The 13,682-nt window shown below is 38.0% G+C and overlaps 1 protein-coding gene across 9 annotated transcripts in view; it reads left to right on the top strand.

Moving 5' to 3' along the window:
- The window catches only part of LOC126298880 (sarcolemmal membrane-associated protein), a 323,320-nt gene that overhangs the window by 207,826 nt on the left and 101,812 nt on the right, over positions 1 to 13,682 (top strand). For all 9 annotated transcript variants that reach the window (XM_049990412.1, XM_049990407.1, XM_049990408.1 and 6 more), the window contains one exon: positions 4,748 to 4,811. In XM_049990412.1, the coding sequence (XP_049846369.1) occupies positions 4,748 to 4,811 (64 nt within the window). The remainder of the gene's footprint in view (positions 1 to 4,747; positions 4,812 to 13,682) is intronic.

The following is a 13,682-nucleotide window of genomic DNA, read 5'->3' as shown; positions in this document are numbered from 1 at the left end:
AACTTGAGGTTTTTGGAATAAATCAAAACTTGAGGTTTTTGGAATAAATCAAAACTTGAGGTTTTTGGAATAAATCAAAACTTGAGGTTTTTGGAATAAATCAAAACTTGAGGTTTTTGGAATAAATCAAAACTTGAGGTTTTTGGAATAAATCAAAACTTGAGGTTTTTGGAATAAATCAAAACTTGAGGTTTTTGGAATAAATCAAAACTTGAGGTTTTTGGAATAAATCAAAACTTGAGGTTTTTGGAATAAATCAAAACTTGAGGTTTGTCGATGACACTAATTCTGTCAGAGACAGCAAAGGTCCTGGAAGAGCAACTGAGTGGAATAGACAGTGTCTTGAAAGGAGGATATAAGATGAACATCAGCAAAAGTGAAATGAGGATAACAGACTGTAGCTGAATTAAATCAGGTGATGCTGAGGGTATTAGATTAGGAAACGAGAGACTTAAAGCAGTAAATGGGTTTTGTTCTTTGGGGAGCAAAATAACCGATGTTTGGACTAGAGAGGATATAAAATGTAGAGTGGCTATGGCAAGGAAAGTATTTCTGATGAAGAGAAATTAGTTAACGTAGAGTATAGAGTTAAGTGTCAGGAAATCTTTTCTGAAAGTATTTGTATGGAGTGTAGCCATGTATGGAAGTGAAACATGGATGATAAACAGTTTAGACAAGAAGAGAGTAGAAACTTTCGAAATGTGGTGCTACAGAAGAATACGCAAGATTAGATGGGTAGATCACATAACAAATGAGGTGGTACTGAATAGAAATGGAGAGAACAACAACTTGTGGCACAAATTGACAAGAAGGGATTGGTTGGTAGGACATGTTCTGATGCACCAAGGGATCACCAATTCAGTACTGGAGGGAAGCATGGAGGGTAAAAATTGTAGAGGGAGACCAAGAGATGAATACGTTCTGCAGATTCATAAGGATGTAAGTTTCAGTAATTATTCAGAGGTGAGGAGGCTTGCACAGGATAGAGTACCATGGAGAGTTGCCTCAAACCAGTCTCTGGACTGAAGACCACAACAACAACCATAAGTGTAAGGCATTAAGGAAAGTTGTAAACAGAGAATATGATAATGAGCCATCTCTAACAATCCATTGCTCATTAAACATATGTGTTTGGTACTGCTATTATCTATAATAAGAACTTTTTGAGTGGAACGTTCACTTTTGCAAAACTCCATTTTTTTCCAAAATAGTCTTTGCTCTTCTTCATCTTTTTGCTGTAATTTCAATAAATGATTCTTTCTGTTGAGAGTCAGAAGCATTTTCTCACCAGTAAATAGAGCACTTCTCCAGTTTGAGGAGTTTCTCAACATATCTTCCTTTTCCCATCAAGTTCCATCGTTGCACAATCTACAGAACAGTTGATTTTGAATCTGTCAGTGTAAATCCTGATTAGCGTGTTAGAGAGCTGTAGGCATTATCTGAATAGAAGTGAAACTGGAGCAGAGCAGAATTATCTTCTCTATTTGTGCTTTACAAGAAGACCCTTAGTGTGTTTGAGATAAGTTGACCGGTTTTGTTTTCTGGTTGCTACATTGTGGACACTCTACAACATAGCATATGGCCATAAACATAAACAATTACCTTGACCACTCGATGAGTATGATCCTGCTGGAGAACATGCCATCTCACAAGGGCAACCAGCCTACACCTGTATTGTGTGTTTCTGTGAAAACAAAACTGACTCATGGTCATATAGGGGTGGTCAATCCCTTCAGGTATTGTGTCAGTTGTACTTGAACCTTGTGATGGATCAGGATTTGTCTCTTCTTTAGTTTCGAAATAAAAATAAATAAATAACTTAGTACACAAGGCATTTGGTAACAGCTACCATGAAATTACTTACTGAGGTTGACAGCATTGTAAATGTGAGAGTTCTGGCTGGACCTCTACCTGTATCTTACTTAACCATAGTTCAAGATAGCCATGACCTAGAACTGCCACATTTGTGTGTCCACATAACACTAACTCTAGCTAGCAGACAAACATACATGTTCTTGTTCTAAGCTATTTGGTCCCATGGCTGAGTTCTGCATTGCCATACATGACGAGTGCCTTATAGAGACCTTTCAACTGCCCATAGATGACGTGGCACCAGAGTTTTAAGTTATAAGCCCACTGATCTGTTATTTCATTCATATACTGATTCATTATTTATTTTGCAGATATCTTCTGATTGTGCATTCTCATTCCAAAATGGAATTGGCCATATATATAGTGCAATAGTAGGAACTGAAAATTACTTACTTTTAGGTATTTATATGCTATATCAAACTATCCTTAATAAAATAGTTCATGTGGGTACAGTTCAATACAAAATAACATTTATTAGATAAATCTGCATTTTCATACTTTGAGGCAGAATTTGCATTTATATTCACATTTATTGCATATGTGAATTTTTCAGGTCTGCGTGCTTCAGCTACATCAGTTATGTTTATGCAAGGGTAACTTTGTCCAACAGTATGGGTAATTCACAGTGTACTGATATACAGCACCTGTTACCTTGTGTGGTAAAACACATGACCTTAATAATCTGTACCCACAATTCCTACCTGCACATTGACACTGAAGTAAACCTGATGCTATGCCTGACAGTTGTGCCACAGTCTTAGGAAAAACTACAGTGACATATACAGCCAATAACAGATGAGCAATTAATATCAACAGGAGAGCATGGTACACCACTGAATACTGGTTATTCTCACCACAAGTAAAATGATCCAAACTTCAAGTATTTGTTTGCAGATACATGTTTGTAGGAAGACCTTTCTAGTTTTGACCTGTATTGTTGCCTGTAAGAATATGGAACACTTGCTTTTTAATATTCTGGGTATTTTTTGCAACCCCCCACTGATTATTTAATCTCACAGGTATGGTGTTCAGGAAATGTCACAAAATGATAAAAAATTGTGTAAAGTTTGATACTGTGTTTCCAGTTAACATAGATGTTTGTCTCTCTTGTGCATAAGAACACACACACACACACACACACACACACACACACACACACACACAGAGAGAGAGAGAGAGAGAGAGAGAGAGAGAGAGAGAGAGAGAACAGTAATGAGATCCATATTACTGTAACCTCTTAATGTGCCTTTTATTTTTAAACAATCTTTATGAAATATGCAAATTTTAGTTTTAGTGGCAAATCTTACTGGAAATAATACCAAGCCTTTATTGTGATTACTACTAGAAAAGCAAGTCTTACCTCAGCTACAGGATTCATACGAGGTGCATTCAAGTTCTAAGGCCTCCGATTTTTTCTAATTAATAACTACTCATCCAAAATCGATGAAACTTCTCAACGTAATCGCCGTGCAGACGTACACATTTTTCACAACGCTGACATCATGATTCCATGGCTGTGGCGAAGGCTTCTTTAGGAGTCTGTTTTGACCACTGGAAAATTGCTGAGGCAATAGCAGCACGGGTGGTGAATGTGCAGCCACGGAGAGTGTCTTTCATTGTTGGAAAAAGCCAAAAGTCACTAGGAGCCAGGTTAGGTGAGTAGGGAGCATGAGGAATCACTTCAAAGTTGTTATGACAAAGAAACTATTGTGTAACGTTAGCTCGATGTGCAGGTGCGTTGTCTTGGTGAAACAGCACATGTGCAGCCCTTCCTGGACATTTTTGTTGCAGTGCAGGAAGGAATTTGTTCTTCAAAACATTTTCGTAGGATGCACCTGTTACCGTAGTACCCTTTGAAACGCAATGGGTAAGGATTACGCCCTCGCTGTCCCGGAACATGGACACCATCATCTTTTCAGCACTGGCGGTTACCCGAAATTTTTTTGGCGGCGGTGAATCTGTGTGCTTCCATTGAGCTGACTGGCACTTTGTTTGTGGATTGAAAAATGGCATCCACATCTCATCCATTGTCACAACTGACAAAACGAAAGTCCCATTCATGCTGTCGTTGCGCGTCAACATTGATAGGCAACATGCCACATGGGCAGCCATGTGGTCGTCCGTCAGCATTTGTGGCACCCACCTGGATGACACTTTTCGCATTTTCAGGTCGTCATGCAGGATTGTGTGCACAGAACCCACAGAAATGCCAACTCTGGAGGCGATCTGTTCAACAGTCATTCGGCAATCCCCCATAACAATTCTCCCCACTTTCTCTATCATGTCATGAGACCGGCTTGTGCGAGCCCGAGGTTGTTTCGGTTTGTTGTCACACAATGTTCTGCCTTCATTAAACTGTCGCACCCACGAACGCACTTTCAACACATCCATAACTCCATCACCAGATGTCTCCTTCAACTGTCGATGAATTTCAGTTGGTTTCACACCACGGAAATTCAGTAAACGAATGATTGCACGCTGTTCAAGTAAGGAAAATGTCACCATTTTAAGTATTTAAAACAGTTCTCACTCTCGCCGCTGGTGGTAAAATTCCATCTGCCGTACGGTGCTGCCATCTCTGTGACGTATTTACAATGAACGTGGCCTCATTTTAAAGCAATGCACATGTTTCTCTCTGTTTCCAGTCCGGAGAAAAAAAATCGGAGGCCTTAGAACTTGAATGCACCTTGTACATTGACTCTGAAAAACTATTCCTGTATAATTGGTTGATTTCAACTTTCTCAACATTTTCAATTATAATAAAAATTAATAGATTGTCCATTGTTTAGCAGTGCTTGTTGTTGTGACCATTCATTACCACTTAAGAGAATAATTATATTGGTTACTGTACTACAATAATTATTTGTGTCTCCAGACAATTGCCCAGGTGAATGCTAATCAGAACAACAAATTAAAAGCCGAAGTAATTAAACTTGAAGGTAAGTTGACAACAGCTTGTTTAAGTGTTCCTAATTAGGCAATAGCATGAAGTATTAGACTTATGAAATTGTTCCTAGTGCTTTCTAGGTAACCAATATGTTACATACAATATGTTACATACAATATGTGGTGTTGCCCAGTTTTTTGGTCGTGACAGTTTTTTGGTCGTGACAGTTTTTTGGTCGTGACAGTTTTTTGGTCGTGACAGTTTTTTGGTCGTGACAGTTTTTTGGTCGTGACAGTTTTTTGGTCGTGACAGTTTTTTGGTCGTGACAGTTTTTTGGTCGTGACAGTTTTTTGGTCGTGACAGTTTTTTGGTCGTGACAGTTTTTTGGTCGTGACAGTTTTTTGGTCGTGACAGTTTTTTGGTCGTGACAGTTTTTTGGTCGTGACAGTTTTTTGGTCGTGACAGTTTTTTGGTCGTGACAGTTTTTTGGTCGTGACAGTTTTTTGGTCGTGACAGTTTTTTGGTCGTGACAGTTTTTTGGTCGTGACAGTTTTTTGGTCGTGACAGTTTTTTGGTCGTGACAGTTTTTTGGTCGTGACAGTTTTTTGGTCGTGACAGTTTTTTGGTCGTGACAGTTTTTTGGTCGTGACAGTTTTTTGGTCGTGACAGTTTTTTGGTCGTGACAGTTTTTTGGTCGTGACAGTTTTTTGGTCGTGACAGTTTTTTGGTCGTGACAGTTTTTTGGTCGTGACAGTTTTTTGGTCGTGACAGTTTTTTGGTCGTGACAGTTTTTTGGTCGTGACAGTTTTTTGGTCGTGACAGTTTTTTGGTCGTGACAGTTTTTTGGTCGTGACAGTTTTTTGGTCGTGACAGTTTTTTGGTCGTGACAGTTTTTTGGTCGTGACAGTTTTTTGGTCGTGACAGTTTTTTGGTCGTGACAGTTTTTTGGTCGTGACAGTTTTTTGGTCGTGACAGTTTTTTGGTCGTGACAGTTTTTTGGTCGTGACAGTTTTTTGGTCGTGACAGTTTTTTGGCCGTGACAGTTTTTTGGCCGTGACAGTTTTTTGGCCGTGACAGTTTTTTGGCCGTGACAGTTTTTTGGCCGTGACAGTTTTTTGGCCGTGACAGTTTTTTGGCCGTGACAGTTTTTTGGCCGTGACAGTTTTTTGGCCGTGACAGTTTTTTTGGCCGTGACAGTTTTTTTGGCCGTGACAGGTTTCTACACTGCAAAATGCGTGGAAGAAAATCTTACTTGCTCTACAGTAGCATAAATGTGGTATGCAGTTTCTAGTAGACTTTTTCTGCTTCATCATTTACTTAGAGTGCATATTAATCTTTGCTATGGAAATGTGGAAGAAGGACTAATGGTAAAGTGGAAATGGTGCAAGTAAAAAAAGGCTAATTGTGCAGAAGCTGTTGCTTCAGATGGAAGGTAATAAGATTATAACTAATTCAAAATAACAGGTTTACAGATTGTGGCTTAGAAGTATTTAAATTCTATAACGCAAAGTCCCGCTACTACAGTGGGTTGACGTAAATGAAACATTAAAGGTATAATTCATGATAGACACAAATATTATGGCCTATTAGGTCTGTAGTTACACATGGAATTTATCAGTACATAATTATAGTTATTTCTATTTGAGAATTTCTTTTATTATAGATTTCATACAGTTAGGGACACAGTTAAAATTGGAACTTTTGAATGACAAAATTGGTTTGTAGTCAAATAAATGTACGATACTTCATAGAACAAAAAAGTTATTTGATTTCCTGGTGTAATAAGATTCTTATTAGAGAAATTGTTTGCCAAAGCAAGTTGAATGTAAACATTGAAATGTTGATGATGTTTTGTATGTTAGTTTTTAATATATTGAAAGATTTTAAAAAAGTGGTAAGCTACAAAAAAAATGATTATTAGGTAAAAATTTGCAAACATACGAACAAAAATTGTGACAAATCTGATTAATGCATAGGACCTTCTCTCTAGGTTGGTAACTTAGATATAGTACAGTACAGAATTACGTATGGCAAAGAGTAAATAGATGCTAAAGGAAAATAAAGAAAAGAGAGAGAACAAAAGCGAAAAAGAATGTTGCAAAATAAAATAGAAACAAAAATATAGACTCTAGTAATATAGATGAAGGAGGTTGGAAAATTAAATGGATGAAGTATCTGCCAATGTCATTTCAATAAAATGAGAAAGAAGTAGTAAATCATTGTGCAACTTCTGTATGAAAATTAGTGACCCTGGTGGGCTGAGGTACAATGTTTATAATGCCAGAGATAAGAGTGCATAAATTGCGGAGAGACACTGTTGAGGAATGGAGATTCAAAAAATACAGGCTGCAGAAGAAGTGGCTTCCAATTTCAAAAGGCAACAAAAATTAAATGAAACCATAACAAGCAGATATGGTGCATTCTTTATCAAGAAGTATTAAAGACATCATTATTGAAGTAGCAGCTGTTACTGATGGCACAGTTTTAAGTCACTGATTGAACTTGTCCATGGTTTTGCAGTAAGTTGACAAGGTAGTGGTGACATTTTGTTAGGGTCCTGCTATAATGGTTTGGTGGTAACATGGTGACATGAATGAATGGATATCAGCTTTAAAATTCTCAAACAACAACCTGAATCTGTTATGGTCTATGTATCATTTGAAAATAGCCAAGCCAGTAAACAGTAGATGCTGCTGTAGTTGGCTTCTACTAATATTTGATTTATGGCCTTGGACACTAACAGGAGTCTTAGTTATATTTGTGTTCACGGATGGTAAAAGCAGACATTTTACCCTGTTGGTTTGAGAAGTAACATATCTCCATTCTTAACTTTGATGTGGCACACACTATGAGCTGTGGCTTGTTTTAAATGGTATGATGATTTTATTCAATCTGAAAATAACTAAATTTGTTAATGTGGAACAGGTTTTGGGTGATATGGACAGTGTTCTGCTTGGAGATTAGTGGCCATCTGCTTTTCAATAGTACATGAGTGTTATTACTTCTGAAAAAAGTATATTTTTAGTTGATTAGTTTTGTTAGACTTTGTTAGTGCTATTGAATCACAAACTACACGACTCTGTCTGACAGTCAAAGTGAATGAAAGCTGTTTGTCAGGAAAGTCTGGAAACAATGGTGAATGTCAGTATGTACAATTAGTTTCTTCAGTTGCAGAATGCCATTTAGAGAGCAGCGTACATCTGTACCCATCAAGACAATTTCAAGAACAATTCATGTGAAAATTGATTCCACATCATCAGTCTTGGATTGTGCTAAGGCTATAAATATAAAAAAACTGATAGACTCTCAAAAATTGAAAGCTGAGACAGATCTATATGCATCCCAAGTGGTACCAACAAGCAGTTGTTAAAAGTAACAGTCAGGCCCAAGTTCTCAAAGCTATTGACACACACATCCTCATACTGCTTCTTGTTTATAAAGAAAAGCAGGTACTGTGAGGTGGTGTTTGGGGATTTTGCCGAATCTTCAAAGTGCGTCCTTATTACAGCAGTCTCAGGCAGGCACGTATTCAGACATACATCACTCATAAGAAAAACTTTACAGTAGGTTAAGTAATGTGTCCATATCACTGTTGCATAAGTTTTCAGCTGTATGAGCATAACTAAGCACATAAGGATGCAATGGTTATGTAATGAATTTTTATAAAGATATTGGAAAGTAGACCCTCAACAACTTGTCATTATTCTGGTCTTGATGCCTTCAAGCAATTGCCAAGTGATGTAGTGAAGTTGTAAGACACTGAACTCGTATTTGAAAGGGCGACAGTTCAAATTCCTGTCAATTCTTATTCAGATTTATGTTGTCTGTGATTTCCCTAAATTTATTAAGGTGAATGCCAGGATGATTTTCTTCAAAGATCTCAGCCAATTTCCTTGCCCAATCACAGCTTGTGCTCCACTTCTAATAACCTCGACATCGACATTAAACCTTAATCTATCTTTCATTCTTAAAGCTGTCTCAACATTGAGCTAATATTATGGGGATTGTGTACAAACAAAGAAAAACACCACTTAAAGATGTAGTTGCTACAGAATTGTGGAATGGTGAGACAATATGCTATATAGGTATAAAGGTGATATGTTTACTGTGAAATGGAAGGACGATAGGGGTACATTCATTGTTCGCCAACGTATATAGCATCATCTGGAATGCATACAAAACCAAATCACAGATATGCTGAAGCCACTTCAAATATCAAATTATTGTGTATGCCTTCAGTGCACTGTCGTTCAGAGTGTAACTGTCAAAACTGTTGAAACTGTGTATTTGCTGCTGATGGAAGTAGTGTATGCCTTTTCAGTGCAAATTAAATACTACTGAAATCATTGAAGATGATGTGTAAGTACTTTCATCTTTACAACGTTTAATTAACCCACTTTCTGCTGCACATGCTAGCTAAATTTACATCTGCATACACATTCTGCAAGCCACCATATGGTGCAAGAGGTCGTTATTAGAAATGTACTTTTGCAGTGCTGGAATCGTTCAGCAATTCCCATTTGAGTTCATAAAGTGTCTCCTTAGTACTTCTATGTTGATCGAACCTGAAGGCAACAAGTTCAGTAGCATACCTCTGAATTGCTTCAATGTCTTCTTTTAATCTAACCAGATGTGGTTCCAAGGCACTCAAGCAGTACTCATTACTGGTTCCCTTTAGTGTTCTATATGTGATCTCTTTTATAGGTGAGCTACACTTTCTTAAAATTACCCCAAATAAACTATTCACATTTCCTAGTACCAACTTAACATGTTAATTCCATTCTACACTGCTTTGCAACTTTATGCCTAAATGTTTGCCACTACTGTTTTAAGAAGCACACCAGCTAAATTACATTTACACATTACAGGATTGTTTCCACTATTCATCTGCATTAACTTAGATTTTTCTACATTTACAGCAAGCTGCCATTCATCACACCTGATACAAATTTTGTCTAAGTCATGTTGTATCCTCACACTATCTGTCAGATCATTTATGCATTACAAGTACTAGAATGGTCCTACCACACTTCCCGTGGATATTTCTGATACTGTTGAATAAAGTGAACACTGACCACAAAAAAAAAAAAAAAAAAAAAAAAAAAAAAAAATACTGGATTCTATTACTTAAGAAGTCTGCTAGCACATACAAGTGAACCTGTTCCTGTAAGCTTGGAGCAGTCTGCAATGGGGCACTGTGTCAAACACTTTCTGGATATATAGGGACATGGAATCTGCCTGTTGCCCTTCATCCATGGTTTGCGAAATATTATGTGAGGAAAGAGCAATCTGAACCTCGCTTGAGCTATGCTTTATAAATCTGTGCTAATTTGTGTGCAGAAGCTTTTGTGTGTTGAGGAAATTTGTTATATTGAAACTGGGAATATGCTCAAGAACTATGAGGTAAACTAACATTAAAGATATTAGTCTGTAGCTTTGTAGGTTTGTTCTTTTACCATTCTTAAGTACAGGAGTTATTTGCACTTTTTCCCCAGCCATTTGGGACTTTGCAGTGAGCAAGAGATTTGTGAGATATGCAGGTATGGGACCAATGCTGAAGAGTACACTGTGTAGAACCGAATTGGGATTCCATCGGGTCAGGATTTGGTGGCTTGCATGTTTCAACCAATTCAGTTGCTTGTCAGCACTAGGGATGCTTTTTGTTTTTTTAAAATGTCCTGCTATGGGAGTCTGCACAATGCTGAGGCCACAGTTTGTCTATATGATCCTTCTGTGTGAATGTATTAAGAAGGCTAGGAGAATTTTTTATGCTGGAAGGAAGAGATAAGCAAGTGTTAGTGTCCTGCTTAGACATTAACTTGCCATAATATAGGTCCAATATGATGCACCTGCCAATGTTCAAAAAGGACAGATTAAGTACAGTTTGTGGTAGAGTATTTATTACTGTAGAAAGTAGTCCACCTTGTAGTAAAAGTGAAGTAGATATTTCCTGTGAGTGAGAGGTTAGACTTGACAACTGGACTAAATTAATAATTGTTTCTTTTTACTGACCCACAACCCAACCCCCTTGGCTCAGATGATACATCTGCTGAACAGTTGAAAGAGAACTTTTCATTTCAAATAGATACCACACTCAAACAATTACAGTTGGTGTTGAATTGAATCTATCCTGGATATGATGCCAAAAATACATGTCAAAGTTGGTGTAGGCATTAAATGTCATTTGAAATCATACTGAATACTTTCTCAGAAAACTAATTTGAATAGTGAGTTCAGAAGCCCACTTAAAGTGTAAATGCTTCCAAAAATATACTAGACATCTTAGCAACAAATAATCCTTAGCAGATAGGGAGCATCATCACGAATACAGGGATTAATGACCACAAGGTTATTGTAACAAGAATGAATACCTTAACACACAAATACACCAAAAATAAATGCAAGTTATATATATTTCAAAAAACAAATAAAAATTTGGTTGATGCCTTCCTAAGAAAGTCTTCACTCCTTCCAGTCTATCTAACCATAGACCAGATGTGGTTCAAATTCAAAGAAATAGTATTGATGGCAGATAAAAAAGCAGAGAGATAATGGTCATATATAAAGTACACTAGGGGCAACACACACTCGATACCTCCACTGCACGATAGCAATTGTAATCTTACCAATGACATCATCATTAAAACAGAGTTATGTAAATAAAATAGAAAGAAACTTCCACATGGGAAAAATATATTAAAAACAAAGATTCCAAGACTTACCAAGCGGGAAAGCGCCGGCAGACAGGCACATGAACAAAACACACTAACACACACACACACAGAATTACTAGCTTTCGCAACCGATGGTTGCTTCTTCGGGAAGGAGAGGGAAAGACGAAAGGATGTGGGTTTTAAGGGAGAGGGTAAGGAGTCATTCCAATCCCGGGAGCGGAAAGACTTCCCTTAGGGGAAAAAAAGGACACACACACACACACACACACACACACACACACACACACACACACACACACACACACACCCATCCGCACATACACAGACACAAGCTTGTGTCTGTGTATGTGCGGATGGGTGTGTGTGTGTGTGTGTGTGTGTGTGTGTGTGTGTGTGTGTGTGTGTGTGTGTGTGTGAGTCTACATCTGTCCTTTTTTTCCCCTAAGGGAAGTCTTTCCGCTCCCGGGATTGGAATGACTCCTTACCCTCTCCCTTAAAACCCACATCCTTTTGTCTTTCCCTCTCCTTCCCGAAGAAGCAACCATCGGTTGCGAAAGCTAGTAATTCTGTGTGTGTGTTTTGTTCATGTGCCTGTCTGCCGGCGCTTTCCCGCTTGGTAAGTCTTGGAATCTTTGTTTTTAATATATTAAAACAGAGTTACTTTACTAAACAAGATTTTCAAAAATTCCTTCATCAAAGAAGGCAAAGCAGATACTTCGGAATTCAAATCAAGAACCACTACCAACATGAATAACTTAGATGTATATACAGTTTATGTAGCACACCAAAACACAGTCAGTACTTTCCCTATGCAATAGCAATAGCATTGGTAATGTTACCTGTGATGGCAGCACTGAGGCAAAGCTATTAATACAGTTTTTTCAGAATTTCTTCACAAAAGAAGACAAATTTGATTCAAGAACTGCTGCCAACATGACTAATTTTGTGAAGTTTACAGGGTGTTTCACCTAACTCTGCCACCTCAAATATCTCTGGAAGAACAATAGATATTCAAAAATGCGTTTCACCAGCATGAACATGTAGCAGGGGCTCCGGAAACCAAATACTGCACGAAATTTTAAAATGTAAACAAATTCTGTTTTCGACACAAACTTGTGTATTTTTAAATGGACACCCTCTATTATTTCATATGCAATCAATAGTATGAAAAATAGCAAAAATAATGGCAGTGGTTGCATTGCAATACGTCAATTACATCCCAAGAAATTGCGAAGCAAAGTTGATGTTCAAAACAAAAGATGCGCGCAGCCAGCACACATCCTGAGACTCAAGTGTGCACCTCACGCTGCCAGTAATCATAGTGTGATTGACGTATTACGTCAGTGAAATGTTAATGTATGCTGTGGTATTGTATGACAACACATCATTGGCCCATATTGGCACTCCTAAATGGGATAGTTTAGCCCCTTCTTGATCTGTACCTTACGTGAACCAGTCCACCTCTTATACTGTGTCAAATAATGCGATTTCAGAATGATGGATGTCCTGTGCAGAATGTTCGTTGCGAAATGACAACTAGAAGTACAATTAGTGGTAACACACTTGGTTTCATGTTTCTAAACCTCATAAGTTCTGAAATATGTGGTTTGTAAAGGATAGCAACAGCATCACAGTTTCTGAAATAATGTATCATGTGCAGTAGTGTGTTACAAGCAGGGGTTGCCTGCACTGGCACCTCTACTCTGCCATAAACATACCAATATCACCACAGCACCTTCTATCTTCAGTGTAAAAGTGTCTCCTAATCTGATCTGCTGAGCTGCACTCATACTATAACGTGATTCACTTATGTTGCCACATTAAAACATGTTTTCTTGTGGCTTGTTACATTTTCTGTCATCTAGTCGATATGTCGGCCTTCAGTAATGAAGGAAAAACTAGATATTATTTTAATTTACGGTGAATGTCACAGAAATGCAACTGCAGCTGTAACACTGTATGCTGAACGCTACCCAGAACATGGTGTCCATCACATCGAACGATTGGCAACATCTGCAAGACACTCATGGAAACAGGAAGCTGTGCTCTCACAAAACGTCGATGTACAACGCCAGTGACTGGCAATGGAAATGAAATTGCTGTTCTGGCTGCTGTAGTGCACAGTCCTCAGGTGGGTGTACGAAAAATTCAATGAGGTGTAGGAATAAGCCACTGTAGTGTGTGCAGAATCTTGCATCAGCGTCGGTTTCATCCATTCCATATCTCTCTGCACCAAGAACTGTATGGGA

The sequence above is a fragment of the Schistocerca gregaria genome, chromosome X, assembly GCF_023897955.1.
Source record: "Schistocerca gregaria isolate iqSchGreg1 chromosome X, iqSchGreg1.2, whole genome shotgun sequence".
NCBI classification, from domain to species: Eukaryota; Metazoa; Arthropoda; class Insecta; order Orthoptera; family Acrididae; genus Schistocerca; species Schistocerca gregaria.
This window is presented reverse-complemented; position numbering and strand designations above follow the sequence as displayed.